Here is a 22,558-nt window from a genome sequence, read left to right as displayed (position 1 = left end):
TGGAAAGGGTGTTGGAGAGGAGGATAAGGAAGAAAGTGAAGATCGACGAAATGCAGTTTGGATTTATGCCAGGAAGAGGAACGACAGACGCGCTTTTTATTGTGAGGCAGTTGCAGGAGAAGTACATGGAGAAGAGGAAGAAGTTGTTTCTTGGGTTTGTTGATCTGGAGAAAGCATTCGATAGCGTTCCACGCAAAGTATTGACATGGGCAATGAGGAAGTTAGGAGTGGAGGAATGGTTGATCAGAGAAGTGATGGCAATGTACAAAAGAGCTGTAAGGATGAAGGATGGGAACAGTGGTGAGTTTGAGGTGAAGGTAGGTGTGCATCAGGGGTTGGTACTAAGTCCACTACTATTTGTAGCTGTGATGGAGGTGCTGGCTCATAACGTAAAGGAGGGTTTACCGTGGGAGTTGTTGTATGCAGATGATCTGGTGTTGATTGCGGAAAGTATGGATGGACTGAAGGAAAAGATGAACAAGTGGAAGGAATGTATGGAGACAAAAGGTCTGAAGGTGAATATCGTAAAGACGAAGGTGATGGCGCGTGGTAAAGCATGTGGTGAGGTGGAAAGAACTGGGAAGTGGCCCTGTGCTGTGTGCAGGAAGGGTGTCGGAGTGAACTCCATTCAATGTACAATGTGCGCTGAGTGGGTTCATCAAAAATGTAGTGGTCTGAGAGGGTCATTAACCAGTGTGGCAGCTACATTCAAATGTAAGGTGTGCACAGAGGGAGCTGCAGATGGAGGAAATGTTGAGTTGGATCTTGGAGACGGCGTGAAGCTGGAAGGTGTGAAAACATTTTGCTACCTCGGAGACATGCTGAATGGAGAAGGTGGATCAGACTCGGCAACAGTTGCTCGAGTGAGATGTGCATGGAAGAAGTTTCGGGAACTGAGTGGCATGCTGATGAGGAGGGGAGTGTCGTTGAAGCTGAAGGGAAAGGTGTATGCTCCATGTGTGAGAAGTGTTAGGATTTATGGGAGCGAGACATGGGTAATGGACGTAGAGCAGCAACGAAGGTTGGAAAGGGTGGAAATGCGAATGGTTCGATGGATGTGCGAAGTATCGTTGAGAGAGAGGAAGACAAATGATGATTTGCGAAAAATGATGGGAATAGAGCCTGTGATTGATGCTGTGAAGAGGAACAGGTTGATATGGTTTGGTCATGTGTTGAGGAAGGATGAAAGTGACTGGTTGAGAAGAGTGATGGAAATGAATGTAGAAGGAAGTAGAGGACGGGGAAGACCGAGAAAGACTTGGCTAAAGACGGTGGAAGAAGAAATGCGGGCAAGGGGCTTAACAAGGAGAGATGCAGAACATAGGGCAAAATGGAGAAGATTGTCATGGGGACCGCAAGGCTAACCCCCGCTCTCGCAGGGAAAATGGCCTTAAAATGCATGTTGTTGTTGTTGTTGTATTTAAAAGAAAATAATATATTTGTAGTTTTATTGGTATAATATTGGTATAATGTACTGACCTTTATAAAGTAAATGGCATGATTTGCTTTTGAACATACAATGTTGCATATGTTTGCATTTTGAATAGATGAGGACAATCGGGCTTTTGCTTCTAAAGATACAAAGGATAAAATACACAAAAGAAACAATTGGAATTGGTGGTTGGGGGAGGGAGGTTGAGTCGGAGGGGAGGGAGGTGAGGAAATTGGATTAGCCAATAACATATGTGAGTTTAAAAGGTTTTTTTTTATCCTTTAAAGCTTTTTAAGATACCCATCCGTTCTGACAAATTGTATTTTCAAAAGGTATTTGTAAACCCTTGCCTTTTTCCTGTTTGCCCACCCATTTCATCAAGGTGCCATTCTTGCTGTGATGCTGGGTGTGTTTCGAATTCCCCTGGAAGATTGCAATGAATTATACCGCCAGCTTGGCTCGGAGATATTCACCAGGAACTACCTGCTGGGTACTATGCAGATGGGCTGGCGACATTCTTTTTATGACAGCCATGAGTGGGAGGCCATCCTAAGGTTTGTCCTTTTGAATGCTAGAAATCCATACTCAGAATATTTGTGTAAAGTTGTATCCAGCAAAATACGGACTCGTCTTGAGCCACGTTTTCATAGAAAACTTCCTATTCTGGAACAGCCGCCTAAGTGCTGCCACCTCTGACATAAATTATGTTTTCCACAAAGAAACCTGCTTTCAACAAGGTCAGAAAATTGTACCTTGAGGGATTCTTTTCCATCTCCTCCACTCAAGTGGAACATTTTGTTGGAACAGTAATGTCATCACATTGATGATGGTGAGAGTTGTTGCTTTAGACGAATCTCTTCCCTTCGTTGACATGCTCACTAAGCATTGTGCGTTGTGCAATGGTTGTATAGTCCAATGCAGGACCCACTCCCTCTACCACAAATGAGCAGGTGATCAGGTGTCGATGAAGGGAAAAACCTGCACAGAGAAGCGATTAAAGTGATAGAGGTGTGCGCTATCCCTCTCCCACTCTATTCCTATGAGCATCGTTGGCTGCAGGTGCAGTAAATGTAACGTGAAGTCTGATGCACATAGTGGCAGCAGACTGGCCAGGTCGTCGGTATGATGAAGGCTGCCCTTGATGTCCAAAGTGGACAGCTGTCCACAGAGCTGCGCAGTGATGCCTAAATTTGTGCCACCTCTGACTTTCATGGGCACATTTATCCACGATGTAGTGCTGCCCAGGCTGACCTGCAGGTACGGTTTGATATCTGAGTGTCCTTCTCACAGCCTTAGCCTGAAGAGGCTTCCCCCACAAGGTAGTGGGCATCCATTACCCTGGACAAGGGGCCCATACCAGGTACTGTCAGCCGGAGGCAGCTGAGCCCGGGACTTGCATAGAGCAGGGACGTCATTCCCTGAGGGACCCTGCTACCCTGTCATCACATTACCAGTCCTCAGCTATCATCACACTCCCAGCCCCGATCTGTAACACCAAAGAAGGTAAGGTGGACACAGCAAAGTCCACATTTCGGCATTTTCGCCAGTTGCTGGCATTTTGGAAGGAAGGCGATATGCAGGCTGAACAGGTCGATATATGCAGGTCTTGTTGAGATAAAACAGTTGAGTTGCATGCAGGTCGGGTTGAGAAAGAAATAGACATGCGGGTCGAGTTGAGAGAATTAAATTTAATTGTAGCTGTTATTGAAGGGTGTGTGACATTCTGCAATACAATGTTGGGATAATATGTGAAAGTTGAAATTCTTACACAAGCAAATTAAAGACGACAATAATAGTGGAATAGTGCCACAACAGGTGAGTAATACGACATACTCGATGCTGACATTGGGAACAGGCCTGCATTGACTCATCACACTTGCATTGAATTACACCATCACGTTATTTGCAGCTCCTGGAGAAGTAGAAATGGACAATTCTACTCTCAGCTATGAACACCCCAGAATGGTTATGCCCTTGAGAATAGAGTACTTTGCAGTTCAAAGCTAGTGTTATTAATTCAAGGTAAAAATGGTTTATTGTATTTGTTTTGTTTCCTGGTTGGTTATTGCATGTCTGATTTTATTGTCTTTGAAGGAATGTTGAAGGAATGCACCCATCAACTGGTAGAGTTTATCTTTTTAAATGAAGTAGTAGGCATGTGTCGACTACACCTATGCATACACTACGTGAAAAGCTGAAAGCTAAACCTGGTCTGTGTGCCTGCTTTGCAAAATTGTCTATTCTCACAAATGTCCACATGTTGTATACTATGCATAATTTTGTGGTGGGCAAATATGCCTACACAAGGTATTGATATGGATTAGTAAATACTCTTTATACTCATCATTGTTGACTATTATTCTTGGTGCAATGGTATCAGTAGCAGAGTCCTCTTCATATTTTGAAAAGTCCCTGCACCTTTGTAATTGTATTCACGATTTTAGAGGAAGATGCAAAGCAATTTTTAGAGAGTGAGTAGCAGGGTCCCACAATGTTTGGCTATTGCATTCCAACAAGAGATTAATTATATAATGTTAGCAGAAATTTCAATGCAACATATGCCCAGAGTTCATAACTTTTTAGAATGTAAAATATTTTTATTCCTCCACTGTCAAAGTCACCGGAAGCATCATTGGGTTGTTTTTATGGGTTGTCCGACCGTCCATCCGGCTGTCCGTGCCTCCGTGATATGTTTTCATTACCACGATAACTTAAGAACAGCTGAAGGGATCAAAGTCAAACTTGGTACAAGTATTGTTACGTTTGTGGGGGTAAACAATCAAATACCTTAGTCGAGATAGAATCGTGTAGATTAGAATGCTCCGAGTGTCGTGTAGAGGAATCTTGATGTATCTAAGTAGGCCGTCTGTTCCGGGTAAGAGCGTTTGCATGTTGCCATAAGGGGCATGTCTTTGTGTTAAGTAATTCTAGGGCTTAAAGATTAATTCCCCAGTGTGTAATCTGACCCTGTGATCTTCCCTCCGTCTTTATTACAATTAAAAAGCCAGCCAAACAACAAGTATAACAAATGACCCCATTCTCTCACGACTTCGCCAGGGCTAACCAACACCCAGCACATTTGTCGATCGTGCCAGTCAAGCCCCATCTCACGGCCTTCGACGTCATCTTGAACAGAGATTGGACTCCGCCCCCCGATGATCTCTAATGAGGAGGCCATGCCCCGGGGTTCGTGACTGGTTAATAAGCCATGGAATGATTGAGTAGCGCTCGGTACTCAAACTCAAACGCCTACAAATTGAGTAGCGCCTCAAACTCGGTGATTGGACAGAGTGTGACGTCAACGTGGAACATTCGAGAGCTGAAGGAAAAAAGACGCGTCTTGCCATCTTGCTCTCTCTCTCTCTCGTTCCGGCTCTCGTCTTGATTGGACGCTGTTGTCTCGGGTGCGCTGGTGAGGAGACGTGTCAGGGCTTCAGGACTTTTTGCAATGTGGAAGAAGGAGGTGTTTGTTGACTGTAGTGCTATGTGGAGAAGGAGGGGGTCACAAGCAAACAAAGAGGGATCCTGCCTGCTTGCCTCACGTCAGCGGCTGGCTATGGGCACAGTTGCGCGCCATCTTGTGTGCTTCCCGTGCGGTGACTCTGGTTCGACGACCAGCAAGCCCTACCAGCCATTTGCGGATGCAAAGGTAAGTGCCGGCCAGAAATAAACGAAATATCATTTATTTTTACTTTCGTTTTCCCCTTGTGTGTATACGAGTCTGAGTGGAGACGTCTCAAGTTAGGAAATCGTTTTTACCTCACATACATTTTTATTGTCTTTGCATTTATTTTCATTAAATCATTATTTATGACTTTCATTTCTTGAGATGACGTAAAGATGAACGGATTACATTATGGGGTCAAAGGAAAGAGCTCCCATTAGGTAAAAAATATTTTACCGAGCTAACTTGTGAACCAGTGATGCGATTTTGACAAAACGTGTCGTAATTATATATTACTAGCTGAATGCACTCGGCGTTGCACGGGTTCTTTTTGAATGAATTTAATCTTCTGTACATAGGTCTGACACGAGCCCAGTATCAGTTAGTGCTCAACGATTCCTTGTTCTTTCTTCTGTCGGGCCCCGCGAGAGAGAATTTTGAAAGCATGTGTTGCAATCAGTCAGATATTCCTATTAAGTGCATAAGTTGTACTTCAAGAGAATTTTGAAAGAAGAAGAATATTTATGGCGAAATGGGCCCAGCCCGGCCAAGGCGGCCTCGACTGGCCTCGTCACCTAACCTATAACCTTCCCGGGGCCCGTCCCGATATTTTTTTGTTCCAGAGGTTTCCTCCTATCTTTCACAGTTCAGGAGATTAGCACGTGCAGACAAACAAACAAACAAAAACTTTCTTTTATATATATAATCATATAATATAGAAGAAGAAGATAGATGATGCAAAGATAAACTGATTACATTTCGGCATCAAGAGTTTAAAGGTCAGATTCTGAAACAGTTTTTTGTTGTTGTGGTAACTTAAGAACGGCTGAAGAGAACTACGTCAAACCTGGTACAAGTATGTATAATGATGTAAAGGTAAAGAGTTTAGATTATGAGGTCAAGAGGTCAAAGGTCAGAGGTGCCTTTAGGTAAAAATTATGTTACTGTGCTAACTTGTGAACTAGTGATGGGATTTTGACAAAACGTGTTCCGGTTATAATTATATATTGTGATGCAAAGACAAACTGATTAGATTTTGGCCTCAGAGGTCAGAGGTCATAGCAGGTAAGAATGTGATACTTGAGAAAAGCTGAAAGGATTTAAATCAAACTTGGTACAATGATGCAATGACTTCGTATGTATAAAGATATAATAATGTGGAAGAAAGTATATCGGTCGAAGAGTGCCGTTCTAGTTATAACATTGTAATATATTGTTGTGGCAATGGTCATAAGGGGTAGCGGGCATAATATAGACTAGTTATGCCATTAAGAAACATTTAACATAAGTGTGTGGTTTCTGTGTAGAATGATAGGACATGTGTCGAAGAGTGTTCAGGAGCTGATAAACATGACCCTTCCCCTCCGTAATGTGTTTAAAAGCCTCCCATCCTCTCCCTCCCCCTCATCAATCCTCTGAATCATTGCATTTGTAATCCTATATTCGTGCTTCAAACAATCATTTTGCCAGCTCCACAAGCCACCAAATTCCCCCTCAAGGAAGGCAAAAAGCAAGACCCTGCGACCGTACGGAAGGTAAGAGATGCACCGAGACTGCAGTCTCAGGGACTCAGAGCCATGAGGAAATGCTAGCAGCGATGAGAAGCTGAGCGATGAGCCAATGGACACACAGTGGCGCACATTCAAGGGGTTATAATACGCTGAGAGGGCAGGGGAAGTCGAGAGTGTCGGGCCTGTAAGTCTAGGAGCGAGCTAGTCGAGAGTTGGGTTGAACTGGGAGCTAACTGAGACAGTTCAGTTTGTCAGCTCCACACGACAAGCACAGTTCTGGTCCCATGGAGCAAGCTAAACGATGGAGAGAGGTGGACAAGAAGACTTTGTAAACTACATTCCGAGCACTGGGTAAAGAGAAGCCGACGGTGCGTGCGTTGGCCGTTCACCACAAGCTCAGACGCACCCTAGTCTGTCATCTCTCCTGCCGGGAACAAAACAGCCAGATCTCACCACCTCATGCAATCATCGCGTGGAGACAAGGTTTTTCAGTCTTGTGACCTCTATCCTTGTCTTTATTTCTGAGAAACCATCCGCTAAACCTACTTGTTTCGTTTACTATGTCTTATTACCATTCAATATCAGAGCAAATAAACATTGGCAAAAACGAAACGAAATGGCAGAGAAACATATTGTGGTGAAAGTCTAATCAACATTAAATTCATTAAATTAATTTTCAAAAGAAAGGTAAATATCTGTTTTTTCACAACTCTACCAAACAGGCAGCAGTGTGTTGTTTATTAGGTGTACGTAAAGTTCCAGCTGCTGGCTTTGTGTGGAGTACTACAAAGGTTTTCAAAAGTTTTTTGTATGTGTTCTAAGCTATCTTTCCTCAAAGGCTGGTGAGTTATCAATACGACACTGCCTGCCATCTGGTTGCCACATCTGCTAAATGTTTCAAGGGTAGTACCTCTCTCGGCCTAACTTTACTGAACGTTAACCTTTTCCATGTGTCTGCTGGCATAAATGACTTCATTTCGAAACAAAATTCAAAACCCAGTTCATTCACATTTGTCAGAAAGAAAGACATGTTTTGCATAATTAAATGTAATGTCTGAATTTCCTTTGACAGCAGAAAATTAGTTCATATTTGTTTTTTTCAATTGACATTATGGGCCGATTATTCTGATGCGAGCGTTCAGAGGCTCAAATCATATTTCACAATCTTACCGTTAGTGTTCTTACAACAATTTTGTCATACAAGTATTACCATTCTTTGGAAAAACTTTGTATTAAGTATATTTAAAGTTTTAAGATGTTCCCCAAACCTCAGGCTTTCCTCATTTCAGCATCAATTCGAACTAACAGATTTGGTCCCACTCGTATTGTAATCACAGGATTAATGGCTGACATAATTCTGACGAAGGTTTCCATACATCTGTACATGTATTTAACTTTTGAAGTTAGACTGCTGGTGTTAAAATTGGTAGCACGGACCTGATCAGTGAGAATTAGTCGCAATTCTGTTAGGCCACTAGGGGTCCTCGGCTCCTCGCAGTACTAGATGTTTAAAAAGTTTAGCAGCATGCTTGTTTATCTCATTAAAATTTGCAATTAAACTTTTCATTGAAAGTTGTGCATGTGTGATGTATGCCAAGAGAGAAAAAGGTGATCATATGTTTTGCATTTCTTGTACTAAGGCTTTTCCTGTTAACATTTTGGAGTCATTTGTGTTGTGATATGGCCTATTTCTCTAAAATTGCCGACTGATTGCCGACAGCAGAAAGGCAGTCATTGTGAAATGGAGAATGATTCACACCTGACTATCTCTCTCTCTCTCTATATATATATATATATCCACTACATGGCCAAAATTACGTGGACACCCCTTCTAGAATTAGTGGATTCGGCTATTTCAACCACACCCATTGCTGACAGGCATACAGTTGTGGCCAAAAATATTGGCACCCTTGCACTTTTTTCAAATAATGCACCATTTCTTCCAGAAAATTGTTGAAATTAAAAAATATTTTGGTATCCACAGATGTATTTCATTGTTTTGCAGTAAAACAAAACAAAAAAGCTGAAAACATTACTAAATCTTAGCTTATTACCTCCGTCACCAAAGGTGCATGGAGGTTATGTTTTCACCCCTGTCTGTCTGTCCGTTTGTCTGTGAACAAAATATCTCAAAAAGTTGTGGACGGATTCGGACGAAATTTGGCAGAGAGGTAACGCATGTGACAAGGATGAAATGATTAGATTTTGGTGAAGAACAGGATTCGGATCCGGCTTCTAGAATTTTTTTAGTGATACTTCACCATTGGGAGATGGGGCCAAAAATGATACATAGCAGGATATCTCAAAAAGTTGTGGGTGGATTTGGACCAAACTTGATGGACTGGTTGGGTGTCTGACAAGGACGATTCGATTCGATTGTTATGAAAATCTGAATATGGATTCGGATATGCCAGTTATTTAATTTTTTAAGTGATTCTTCACCATTGGGAGATAGGGCCAAAAACTACGCACAGCAGGATATCTCAAAAACTTATGGATGGATTTGGACGAAACTTGCTGTATATGTTATGTGTGTGACGAGGAAGAATCGATTCAATTTTGGTGATTATCCGGATCTGGATCCAGATCCAGCGAGTAAAATTTTTAAAGTGATTCTTCACCATTGAGTGATATGGGCAACCAGGTGGAGGTATGCTCTCCACTGAGTGCCGTTCTAGTTCCACACAGAAATCCTAAAATGGCCTGGACAATATTATTGGCACCTTTTTGAAGTTGTTAAAAAATAATTGGATTTCAAGCAGGTGATTCTCCTTTACTTTGAAATTGAACTCACCGGTGGTGAGATGCAGGTGCCTGTAATATAAAAATCACTCATTTAACCAGTTTGAATAGAAAAAAGGAGTCATTCTGCTGTTTTGTGTTACTGTGTGTACCGCAATGAGCATCGAGAAAAGAAAGAAAACCAGAGAATTGTCTGAGGAGGTCAGACACAAGATTGTAGCCAAGCATGGACAGTCTCAAGGCTAAAAGTCCATCTCCAGTGACCTTGATGTTCCTGTGTCCACCGTAAGCAATGTTATCAGGAAGTGTAAGGCCCATGGCACTGTAGCTAACCTCCCTGGATGTGGCCACAAGGGAAAACTTGATCGAAGATTGCAACGAAGGATTGTTCGAATGGTGGAGAAAGCACCTCGGTCAACTGCTAAAGAGATTCAAGCTGACCTTCAGACACAAGGTACAGCAGTTTCAACTCGCACCATCCGTCACCATCTCAATGAAAGGGGGTTCTATGGTAGGAGACCCAAGAGGACCTCACTGCTGAGAAAGCCTGACGAGAGTTTACCAAAAGACACTTGAACAAGCCAAAATTCTTCTGGGAGAATGTCCTGTGGACAGATGAGACCAAATTAGAGCTTTTTGGTCAAGCACACTATCTCTATGTTTACCGAAAACAAAATTAAGCCTTCAAAGAAAAGAACACCTTCCCCACAGTAAAACATGGAGGAGGTTCAGTGATGTTTTGGGGTTGCTGTGCTGCCTCTGGCACTTGTTGTCTTGAATTTGTGCATGGCATCATAAAAAAAAATTTTATCAAGGCTTGGAGCGCAATATTCAACCCAGTGTCAGAAAGCTGGGTCTCGGTTGAAGGTCATGGGTCTTGCAGCAGGACAATGACACCAAATACACTTCAAAAAGCACCCAGGAATGCTTCAAGACAAAACTCCACTGTTCTGAAGTGGCCAGCAATGAGTCCAGATCTAAATCCCATTGAAATCTGTGGGGCGATCTGAAAACAGCAGTTGGGAGAAGGCACCCTTCAAATCTGGGAGAACTGTAGCAGTTTGCAAAAGAAGAGCTACATCATCTACATCAGTGAAACCGATGTCGGCAAAGTCACGTCTTTTCGAAGCTGTCCATGCGCTCACGCTTTCGAAGTTAAGTATTTTTTCACAATTGTGTTTTTGTCGAAAATGTATCTATCTTTCGGTGTGTGTACCTTTGGTGTGTCCTTAGTAAGATTCTCGGTGTTAATTTTTCATACCTGTATACAAAATCGTCGGTTAATTCCTTAAGGCCTAGTAGGCTACCGTATCCTACCTTGAGGCTTTGTTTTTCTCTCAGCGGTCCGTCGATTGTGCTGCAATTACTTTCGTTCTCTGTTTTTGTCCCAGTCTTTCACCCCATACTTCCTTGTTTAAAATCTCAACTCAAAAACAAAAAAACAAACAAAAAAAACATTTCTTTCTCTGTTCTTATTCGTTGTTCTTATTCGTTTATTCGTTGTTCTTATTCGTTTATTCATTGTTCTTGTTTGTTCATTCGTTCTTCGATCACATGTTTCACCCCCATTTCCATTTTCCATTTCCCCAGATAGTTTTCACTGCTCAATTTTAAAATGTTTAAACTTTCCCCTGAAGTACTGTGTTCTGTCATATATAATAACACCTTTTTCTTATTCTTCTATAAAAGGGTGCTTTCGAATTGCTCACCAAATCGATTCATTCCAAAAAAAAATTCCAGCTCTTACAGTTCCTCTTTTCTACATTCCCGAAACTCTCCTGCACTCCACCCCTCCTCCATCGCCCTCAAACGTATTTTTGCCTCGAAGGTCACAAGAAACTCATTTTGCAATAAATGTTCGTTTCCCATTAATCGTACACTTTCTAAAATCCAATCTCACCCCTCCCCTCCAAATCTTCCCCATCACCCCTCCTCTCCAAAACTTCCCCATCACCGCTCCCCTCCAAAACTTCCCCATAACCCCTCCCTTCCAAATCTACCCCCTTGCCCCTCCCCTCCAAATCCTCCACATCACCCATCTCTTTCAAATCTACCCTCTTTCCCCTCCCCTCCAAATCTTCCCCATCACCCATCCCTTTCAAATCTTCCCCCTTGCCCCTCCCCTCCTAATCCTCCACATCACCCATCTCTTTCAAATCTACCCTCTTTCCCCTCCCCTCCAAATCTTCCCCATCACCCATCCCTTTCAAATCTCCCCCCTTGCCCCTTCCCTCCTAAAGTCCCCCCACACCCCTCCCCTCCGAGACTCTCCCTCGCTCCTCCCCTCCTAGACTCCCCTCTCACCCCTCCTCCTCAAAGCGTCCTCCCCGCTTCCTCCCCCTTCCAACTTTCACCTTCATCTCCCCCAACCTTCCGCCTCGCTCTTTCCCCTCCTCAAATAACACCTCACTGCTCCTCACCCAATCACCATCAAACCTTTTGTCCTCCCCATTCTTCCCTTTCTCCAAGTTATTCTGAAATCTCTGACACACCTTCAACAGCTCTCCCTACCACTTCCTCCCCTTCCACATCTTACCCTACCCCTCCCTCCCCCCTGTTCTGTATCCGATGCTCCCCCTTCCTCTTCATTAACGGTAGAGACCTCAAACATCCGGGGCCTTCGCTCAAACTTGACTGATTTCTCCAGACAGGTTGCTTCTGACAAACCAGACGTGATCTGCTTAACATAAACTTTCCTCCTTCATGATGTCTCTGATTCCTTGGTATCTCTCCCAGGTTACTCCCTCCTCCGGTATGATAGACCTGAGCCTGGTCCTGGATGTGGGGTTGCTATCTTGATAAAAAAAACTCTCTTCCTCACTCGCCCTGCACTGCCCTCTCTCCACCTCACCCCAAGGAATACCTCTGGCTACGGCTTCCCCTTCGCTCCCACCTTTTGTTCATATGTGTGTTGTACCGTCCACCAAACCATGATGACTCCATCTACATCTCGCTGTCTGATAATATGGACCAACTTCTATCTACCCATCCCAACTCTCTCTTCCTCATATGTGGTGATTTATATTGTCACCATGCCAGTTGGCTGGGTGTGGGTCCCTCTCTCACCAGCCATGGCTCCTCAGCAAAGGGCTTCTGCGACTCACTCGGACTGACACAATCTGTCAATTTCCCGACCTGGATCTCAGTCAACGGAGCATCTTCTCTTCTGGACTTGGTTATGACAAACTTCCCTGAAAATGTCTGCTGCTCTTTTTCTGCTCCAATCGGCTCATCTGATCATGTGCTTGTTAAAGTGGACATCTCTCTGACCATTCTCAGAGAGCCTCCTCAGCGCGACGAGTCTGGCATTTCACTCAGGCCAACTGGCACGGTCTTCAAGCAGCCATCAATCATCTGGACTGGTCTCCCATCTCTACCGCCTCTGACATCAACTCATCCTGGGAATTCTTCCAAAGTAAATTGCTCTCTGTCATGCACAGATTTATCCCATCTCGTCTTCAGTTGTCATACCCTTTCTCCCGTCCATGGTACACGGAATCTTGTGGTGAGGCTGTTGCCCAGAAACAACTTGCTTTCGTCTCCTGGAAAGCAAATCCAATGGAAGGAAATCTCATTTCCTTTCACAAAGCCCGAAACAAGTGTGTGTCCACCCTCAGGAGAGCTAGGAAACAATATCTCTCCGTTCTCAAGACCGAACTCTCTTATCTGTCTCCCTCTTCCAAATCCTGGTGGCGTCTTGTCAAATCTGTTTCTGGTGTTTGTTCCCCCTCCATCCCCTCCCTCACCTCAAATGGCTACACGGCTGACTCCGCACGTGAAAAAGCTGAATGCCTCAACTCTGTGTTTGCTTCTAAATATTGTGTCCCAAACCCATCCCTCTCTGTACCCACCGTACCCAGTCGTACCCAGCTGCTCCTGGACTCTGTGTCCTTTCCTCCTGACAAGGTGGAAAAGTTTCTGTCAACCCTCGACTCTGATTCTGCAACTGGACATGACGGCATCAGCCCACGGCTCCTAAAATCCTGTTCTTCCGCTCTTTCACTCCCTCTCTCTGTTCTCTTCACCCTCTCTTTTGCTCAAGGTCATCTGCCATCTGCTTGGAAATCAGCCAGCATCACCGCTTTGCACAAAAAAGGTGCAAAAACAGATCCTAGCAACTACAGACCAATCATCCTTCTCCCAATTATCAGCAAAGTCATGGAATTCATCATTGCTTCAGATATGAAATCTTTCCTCTTCTCCAATGGCTTGATCTCTGATCATCAATTTGGTTTCAGACCTTGTCACTCTACTCTGGACATTCTACTTCTGCTTTCTCAACAATGGATGGAGGTCCTCAATGCCAAACAGGAAATTAGAGCTGTCTCCCTTGACATATCACGTGCCTTCGATTCGGTCTGGCACCCCGCTCTGCTCACCAAACTCTCCTCCTTTGGTATCCATGGAAATCTCCACGCATGGCTGGCGGACTTCCTCTCCAGTCGTAGACAACGTGTGGTCCTGAATGGGTTTCTCTCATCTCCTCTTCCTGTTCAGGCTGGAGTTCCCCAAGGCAGTGTTCTGGGCCCTGTGCTTTTTCTGGTCTTTATCAATGATCTCTCCGACTCTCTTGAAAATCCTCTCTATCTCTTTGCTGATGACTCTACTCTCTGTCGCTCCATTCCTCATCCCTCAGATCGGCAGTCTGCAGCCTCCTCACTCTCTGCAGACCTGGACAAAATCACAGACTGGGCAAACAAGTGGAACATGTCTTTCAATCCTGACAAATCTCACACTCTTACGATGTCTCTCCGAAAAGACTGACTGGACAACCCTCCCATCCACTTTCTGAATAATCCTCTCCAAGAAGTTCTGTCACTCAAGCTTTTGGGGTCTCACTATCTGCCATGATCTTGCCTGGGAAAACCACATTTCAAATCTGGCCTCCAAAGCCAGTCGCCGACTGGGCATCCTCCGTCGTGCAAAGTCCTTCCTTGGCACACCTGAGCTCCTCACCACATACAAGGCTTTCATCCACAGCTCAATGGAATACTGCTCTCCCCTCTGGGCTGGTGCTCCTGCCTTACACCTAGCTCGTCTTCACGCTGTTGAAACCAAAGCATTCAGAATCATTGGAATCTCCCGCGATGAAGCTAATTCCAAGGGCCTTTCATTCACTCACCGCAGGCAGGTTGGTGGTCTTTCCGTCTTCTACCGACTCCTCTCCGGCTTTGCTCCCCCAGCTCTCTCTGGGCTCTGTCCCCCAAATATTCCTACAGGTCGCACAAGATCTGCCTGCAACCCTCTTATGGTTAAACTGCCAAAATCAAGACTCTCTGCTCACCTTCACTCCTTCATTCCTCTTTTCTCCCGCCTCTGGAACAAACTCCCTCACTCTCTTAAATCCCACTCCTCCCTCCAGGTCTTTAAAACAGCTGTTCACCACCATCTCTTATCTTCCCCCATCCAAAACCTTGATCTTTTCTACCCCTGCTAATTTCACCCCAAATCCACTTTTTTGAAATACCAACTGCTTCCCTGGAAGTCCTTGGTGTCCTTGTGTTTTATACTTTTCCCACCCCCCCCCCCCCTTCCCACGCCTCCTCCCCCCAAGCCCTCTCCTTCCCACACATCTCCCGATGTCCCTGCTCTCAACTCAAATGTTGTGTTTGTGTGCTTCCCCTTCTCTCCCCATCTTGTCTACCGCTCCCTCTTTTTATATATTTTGTTTGTCTGTTTGATTTGTTTGTGTTGTAAATGTTAGCTCTTTCACGAGCCTCGATTCTGTATACAAAAAAAAAGAGAAAAAAAAGTGTGGGCCAAACTGCCAGTTGAGAGGTGGAGGAAGCTCATTCATGGTTATAGGAAGGGCATGACTGCAGTTATTTTGTCCAAAGGCTGTGCTACCAAATATTAAGTCAAGGGTGTCAATAATTTTGTCAATGCCATTTTTCCCCCCTGATTTAAAAGGATATATTGAGTTCTGAATCAAAAACAAAGGTTCTTTAATATTAACAGTGAAATAAAGAATTGTGGAGAGCAAATACTTTTGTAAATATAAACTTTTTTGGGGAGAAAATTGTGAGTTATTTGAAAAAAGTGCAAGGGTGCCAATATTTTTGGACACGACTGTATATAATCAAGCACACAGCCATGCAATCTCCATAGACAAACATTGTCTGACTTTCAACGTGGCACCGTCATTGGATGCCACCTTTCCAACAAGTCAGTTCATCTAAGTACTGCCCTGCTGGAGCTGCCCCGGTCAACTGTAAGTGCTGTTATTGTGAAGTTGAAACGTCTCGAAGCAACAACAGCTCAGCCACGAAGTGGTTGGCCACACATGCTCACAGAATGGGACCGCCAAGTGCTGAAGCGCGTAGCACGTAAATATCATCTGTCCTCGGTTGCAACACTCACTACCGAGTTCCAAACTGCCTCTGGAAGCAATGTCAGCACAACCACTGCTCGTCGGGAGCTTCATGAAATGGGTTTCAATGTCCGAGCAGCCACACACAAGCCTAAGATCACCATGCGCAATGCCAAGCATCGGCTGGAGTGGTGTAAAGCTTGCCGCCATTGGACTCTGGAACAGTGGAAACACGTTCTCTAATGTGATGAATCATGCTTCACCATCTGGCAGTCCGGCAGACAAATCTGGGTTTGGTGGATGACAGGAGAACACTACCAGCCTGAATGCATAGTGCCAACTGTAAAGTTTGGTGGAATATGAATAATGGTCTGGGGCTGTTTTTCATGGTTCAGGGTAGGCCCTTTATTTCCATTGAAGGGAAATCTTAATGCTACAGCATACAATGACATTCTAGAATCTATATGATTGTGTGCTTCCAACTTTGTGGCAACAGTTTGGGGAAGGTCCTTTCCTGTTTCAGCATGACAACGCCCCCATGCACAAAGCCAAGTCCATGCAGAAATGGTTTGTCGAGATCGGTGTGGAAGAACTTAACTGGCCTGCACAGAGCCCTGACCTCAACCCCATTGAACACCTGTGGGGTTAATTGGAACGCTGACTGCGAGCCAGGCCTAATCCCCCAACATCAGTGCCTGACCTCACTAATGCTCTTGTGGCTGAATGGAAGCAAATCCCTGCAGCAATGTTCCAGCATCTAGTGGAAAGCCTTCTCAGAAGAGTGGAGGCTGTTATAGCAGCAAAGGGGCAGACCAACTCCATATTGATGCCCATGATTTTGGAATGAGATGTTCGACGAGCACATACGGGTGTGATGTTCGGGTGTCCACATACTTTTGGCCATGTAATGTATATACATCAAGTAATGAACGGTCGGTCACATGCACAAAGTGACCAGTCTTTTCCATAAAGGCCTGCAGCTCTTTCAAAGTTGCCATTGGCCTCTTGGTGGCATCTCTGATCAGTCTCCTCCTTGCTTTGTCATCCAGTTTAGGGGGATGGCCTGGTCGAGGCAGGTTCTTGGTGGTACCAAATGCCTCTCACTTCTTAATGATTGTCTTGACTGTGCTTCAAGGGTTATTCAAGGTCTTTGAAATATTTTTATACCCATCCATTGATCTGTGCCTTTCCACATCTCTATCCCAGAGGTCTTTTGAAAGCTTCTCATGGTTGAGTCCTTGCTGTGAAATGCACTACCCAGCAGTGGAAGCCTACAGGAATAGTTGATTTTATTCTGAAATAATCAGAATCACTACAATGTAACACAGGTGTAGGCCAATTCACTTGGCGTGTGATTTTGAAGGTGAATGGTTACACCTAAGCTAATTTACAATTGCTATTCAAGGGGGACGAACACTTATCCAAGCAAGATATTCTAGTTTTGTATTTTTAATCAATTTTCTGAAATTTGTAGAATTTGTTTTTCCTTGGCAGGTGTGAATTACAATGTGTAAAGGAAGGTGGAAAAAGGCTGTTTTAATGCAATTTAATTCCAGGATAAAAGGAAACAAAAGGTGAAATTTTTGAAAGGGGTTCAAATGGGAATGCCGAGGCAAATATCAAATGCCACCTTGGGAATTTCACAGTAATTTCTGATGAGGAAGCTATCTATGTCTTGCCATTGTGGGTTCCTGATTGGATGTGAAACATGACATGGTTCTCACAGATTTCATTGATTGGGATTATATGAGTGTCATGCTGATTCATTTATCTTTATGTGTGCATTTTAGAGCAAGCTCATAAAGCCTAAGTAGATATATTTTAACACATTACATGGTCGTTTCGTCGAAGTTTTTAAGAGTCCCTCCTTCCCTTTTAATATCCGTTTAATTTGTTCAGAATGGTCTTTCAAAGGAGATACCTTTCCGGTATTTTGAGCATTAAAGGATATTTTTTGTTTTCATTTGAAATTTATCCCCCATGAGTTTGCTTCTCAATAGCTTATTGCTAGCACAATAAGTGATGGTTAATTAAAGATAAGTACAATCTGCACAGCTTTTTCACGAGTGTAAAGATCGATATGTCTCGTATAGTCTTTCCAAACACTTACGACCTTTTCAAAACGCAGATTTTTTACTTCCTCAAAAACTCTTCGACTATTCTGTCTTTCTTCACTTTTCTATCAATGCAGCTCTTTTATTTAAGGCCTGGCCTCGATGCGGACTATATAGTCTGTGACTGGAGCCTTCAACATAAAAAAAATGAATTAGGAAAATTGTCCATAACAATTAACGATGTTTTTGGCAACACAAATTTGTGACACTATCAGCAAGATTTGTATGTTCAGTTTTTTTAAACGCTTTTTTGTTTTAAAATAAACCAGTCGACTTTAGGTGGTGTCAAATGAGCTGTATTATAAACTCTAACACCAAAATATCTCATATGTATTCTCACTGTTTCATCTCTCTCTCTCTATATATATATACTAGCAGAAGTACCCGGCATTGCCGGGCGGGGGAGGGGAGGGGAGGGGGGAGGGGAGAAGAGGGGCAGGGGGAGGGGGAGAGGTGAAGAAGAGGGGGAGGGGGAGAGGGGAGAAGAGGGGGGATGGGGAGGGTGAGGGATGGGAGGGGGAGGGGGGTGGGAGGGATGGGAGGGGAGAGGGTGAGTGATGGGAGGATGAGGGGAGGGGGGAGGTGGGTGAGGGGAGGGGGGAGGTGGAGGGGCGAGGGGAGAGGGGGGATGGGGGAGGGGGGGGAGTGGAGGGGGAGGGATTGGGGGAGGGGGAGGAGAACGGGAGGGGTGGGGGGGAGGGGTGGGGGGGAGGGGAACGGGAGGGGTGGGGGGGAGGGGAACGGGAGGGGAGGAGAGGGTGGGGAGGGGAGAAGAGGGGGGGAGGGGAGAAGAGGGGGGGAGGGGAGAAGAGGGGGGAGGGGAGGGGGAGGAAGAGGGGGGGTGGGGAGGGGGAGGGGGAAGGGGAGGGGAACAGGAGGGGAGGAGAGGGTGGGGAGGGGAGAAGAGGGGGGAGGGGAGAAGATGGGGAAGGGGAGGGGGGGAGGGGAGAAGAGGGGGAGGAGGAGAGGGGAGAAGAGGGGGGAGGGGGAGGGATGGGAGGGGCAAGGGGGGAGGGGGAGGGGGGAAGGGCAAGGGGTAGGGGGGAAGGGCAAGGGGTAGGGGGGAAGGGCAAGGGGTAGGGGAAGGGGAGTGGGTAGGGTGAAGGGGGAGGGGAGGGGGAGGTGGGAGTCAAGTCGGAAGTCATTGTCGTCAATTGAATGTCGCATTTATTTTTTATTCCCTGTCAAATGGCATTGGTCCCGCATTCCGAACCCGGAAGTCGGAAGTCATTGTCGTCAAAGTTGAAAAATTAACGTTACGAAATACGCTGATGACGTCATAATTTTAAAACCCGAAGGTTTTTTAAACATTTAAGGTGTGCTGTAGTTTCTCTGGGACGTACTGATTCCGAATGTGAAGTTGAAAAATTAACGTTCCGAAATACGCTGATGACGTCATAATTTTAAAACGCGACGTTTTTTAAATTTTAAGGTGTGCTGTAGTTGCTCTGAGACGTACTGATTCCGAATATGCCTTTGGTTTTGCTCTGCGATGAGTAGTTCTCGAGTTATAAGAGGACAAACAAACAAACAAACATACTTTACTGCTTTATTTATATATATATATATATATATATATATATATATATATATATATATATATATATATATATATATATATATATGTATATATATATATATTTATATTGTTGCGGATCTCAAACGTCGGCCTTCCCCCTTATCAAGGGGGGATTAATCCCCTTGTCTTTTATCTGGCCGACGCGATCCGGGGCTATGACGTTCCTTCCGGTCAGCGCTGAATAGGGTGGTAGGCCGAATTATTCCTATTACCTAATACTAATTACCAGCGCCTCCCAGGAAGCAAGGAAATAACCCCGCCCGAACCATGGTTTTAGGTGGAAACGCCGAGCGATAGCGAGCTGTGATTCGGGCCGTTAACAGGTACTAAACCCAATTTGAGCGGTTCCGAATCGTGCCACGCTTACCCAATGGAGGAAAAGACTGATACGGTGGAATCAGGAAAGACAGGAAGAACAGATTGGTTTATTTACAATTGTATGGGAAGGAAGAGAAGTACACACAGAGAAGCTTATACAGTCTTAACTTATCCCAAGACAAACGGGCCCACACACACACACAGACACACTCACACGGGGATGTAGATGGTCAGGGGTTGAGGGTCCAGGGATGGCGTCCACAGCTCGTCCTCCGGGTCCCCAACTTGTACGGCGGTGTAGATGATAGGACAGATGGCAGGCGCTCCCCGCGTGTCGTTGGCGCGGACCGGACAATTATAGGGTGGAATGCGGCAAAAGGTAGGCTGGCGGTTACTGGCGACCACGGTCGCGTATGTAATCAATGCACTCGAACGCGCTGCTTGATGCGTTTGCCTCACGAGGCCTCCCGAACAGTCCTCTTGCAAAGCGCGTCTATTCCTTCAGTCCTTATCAATTCTTTCGCACGAGAGTCCTCTTCACCTCTTGATACCAGCACATAAGTCCTCCACACAACAATTCCAAGGCTTGGCTTCCCTCACGAGCCCTTATGCAAAGCGCAAATTGTGCAAGTCCTCTGTAATGCACGAATATCCTCACGTTCTTTCGCACGAGGGTCCTTCAAACAACGGTTGCAGTTGCGTCAGTCCTGTGGAAGGGCTTTGCGTGCGCGTTTATATAGCGCCGCCCAGCGAACCCTCTCGAATCTGCCAGCCGCGCTCTGACCACGCCGCTCACGCCATTCCACCCGAGCCCTGATTGGTCGTTGGCTCTTACCGGCTCTGCCCTTGACGTCTGCTTGACGTGGCCACACCCCGACCTCGCGCTCCTCCCCCTTTCCAGGCCTACCTCGTGGCATTTGGCTGGTTTGAGCATCCTCATGCGAGGGCAATACCAACAATGGGGCGCAGACTGGATGCTGCCCAACGAGGTAGATTTGGAGGGTGGGCCGCAAAATGAATGGGACCTACTCTTATTTATTTTACACAACGCAGGTATCACTAATGGAAATGGCCTACTCTTACACATACTATGACATAACTAATGTTCTAAGGTGGCCTACGTGTTGCATGTGGACTAACTATGGGGGCAAACCTTTAACCTTTATTAATCAATATGTACACATTCTCAGAACCGCAACAATATATATATATATATATATATATATATATATATATATATGCACTTTTAGGCTGAGTAACTGCTGGGCAAATCTTTTGATAATTAGAGTTATCTGCTTTGTAATTTTAATTCACCATCATTGGTTTATATAGGTTGCACAGTCAGATTTCAGAGTGGGTGGTCAGAATTGAATTGCTCATTTGTCAAATACAGACTATGTTACTTAGGTTTGTTCACTTTAGGTAAATGGAATTGTACAATATATCTGTTGACATCAGAGTTAATGGAAGCCCTGGCAGTCATAATCAGGAAATGCATTCCATCACTTGCTCAAGAGAACCACTCTCAGAAGCACTCGGATCATCTTATAATGGATCGAACAGAACAGAAAGCTGAAGAGAAGAGATAATTTCTCAGTGTCCTTTGAGTTAAGTTTGGTGAACAATAGGTCATGAAGCTATACAAGGTGTTCCATCTTAGTCGCTCGGCACAGTCAGCCCCACTTCATACAGTACTGGGATGGGAGACCTCCATGGAATGTGAGGGGCTGAGGGGTGGCAGCATAACTCAGTTGGTAGCTTACTTGCCTCTGAGTTGTCTAGTCATGAGTTTTTCTCCTGTGGAGTTGAACCTGACATACTGCAATTGTGATGCGCTGCCACCATCTCACAGTATGTCTTCCTTGAGATGGAGACAAAACCAGTTGTGCCATCTGCATTCAGGTTGTGAACATTAAAGATCCCATGGTATCTCAAACAATAGGTCATTTTGTGCTGGTACCCCAGTTAAATTCCTCCCAAGAGTTTAAATAGGATATGTAGATCAATTATAAAGGGATGTGGGTAGACGTTAAGTTTGAATAAATCAGTGATGGGATTGGGCTGGTAAATAAAAATATGCAAATAATTATGAGGGTGGTTTGAATTTGACATGGTCTCATCTACATACATTCATCATCATCATCATCATCATCATCATCATCATCAAGTCACATGCCTAAGTCCCAAGAGCGTTTGGTGCTGCCAAAGCAATTACGAGATACAATTCTGGTCGGGCTATAACTCCAACTCAGGAAGTCAGGGCAGGAATTTGGGAATTGTTCAGGGTGCCGGCGATAGCTCGCCTACTCTTCGCGATGGACACCGTGGGATCTTTAACGTCCACCCACTAATGCTGGCAGATGGGACACCCATTTAACGCCCATCTGAGGGATGGCACACCCATCGATGGATCGCCCTGCCTGTGAAGCACTGGGATGATAGTTTATAGCTTGGTCAAGATTCGAACCCAAACGAGGCAGCTGAGAGGCGAGTGTGCGTACTTCTGTAGGCCATCCTGTCATCCCCTACATACATTACTTATTTTGTCAAAGTCAAATTTGAACCACCTGTGTGTGGATTGTTAATGGGTGTGGTTATGGAACAGGTATGATAGGCCAAATTTCCTCATGTAGCATGTAATTATGCATGTATGATTGTATGTAGTACGTGTGTATGTATCTATATCTGACTACCAACATAGTTTATATTAATTTTGTACATGTTACGTAATTTGTAAACTATGCTGGTGGTCTGTGTGCAGTGTTTATTCTTTGGGAACAAAGACAAGATGGCTGTTTTAACTTTTAATTCGTTTTTATTTCGAACAAAGCACATGTGGTTCATTAGCATGTACAATCACTTTTTAACATGCTACTTGTAATGTGTCA

At 44.7% G+C, this 22,558-nt stretch overlaps 1 protein-coding gene across 3 annotated transcripts in view; it reads left to right on the top strand.

The window, feature by feature from the left end:
• Positions 1-22,558, top strand: part of LOC137425111 (calcium-independent phospholipase A2-gamma) — a 161,472-nt gene that overhangs the window by 84,926 nt on the left and 53,988 nt on the right. For all 3 annotated transcript variants that reach the window (XM_068113212.2, XM_068113209.2, XM_068113210.2), the window contains one exon: positions 1,815-1,986. In XM_068113212.2, the coding sequence (XP_067969313.1) occupies positions 1,815-1,986 (172 nt within the window). The remainder of the gene's footprint in view (positions 1-1,814; positions 1,987-22,558) is intronic.

The sequence above is a fragment of the Myxine glutinosa genome, chromosome 4, assembly GCF_964187855.1.
Source record: "Myxine glutinosa chromosome 4, kmMyxGlut1.1, whole genome shotgun sequence".
NCBI classification, from domain to species: Eukaryota; Metazoa; Chordata; class Myxini; order Myxiniformes; family Myxinidae; genus Myxine; species Myxine glutinosa.
This window is presented reverse-complemented; position numbering and strand designations above follow the sequence as displayed.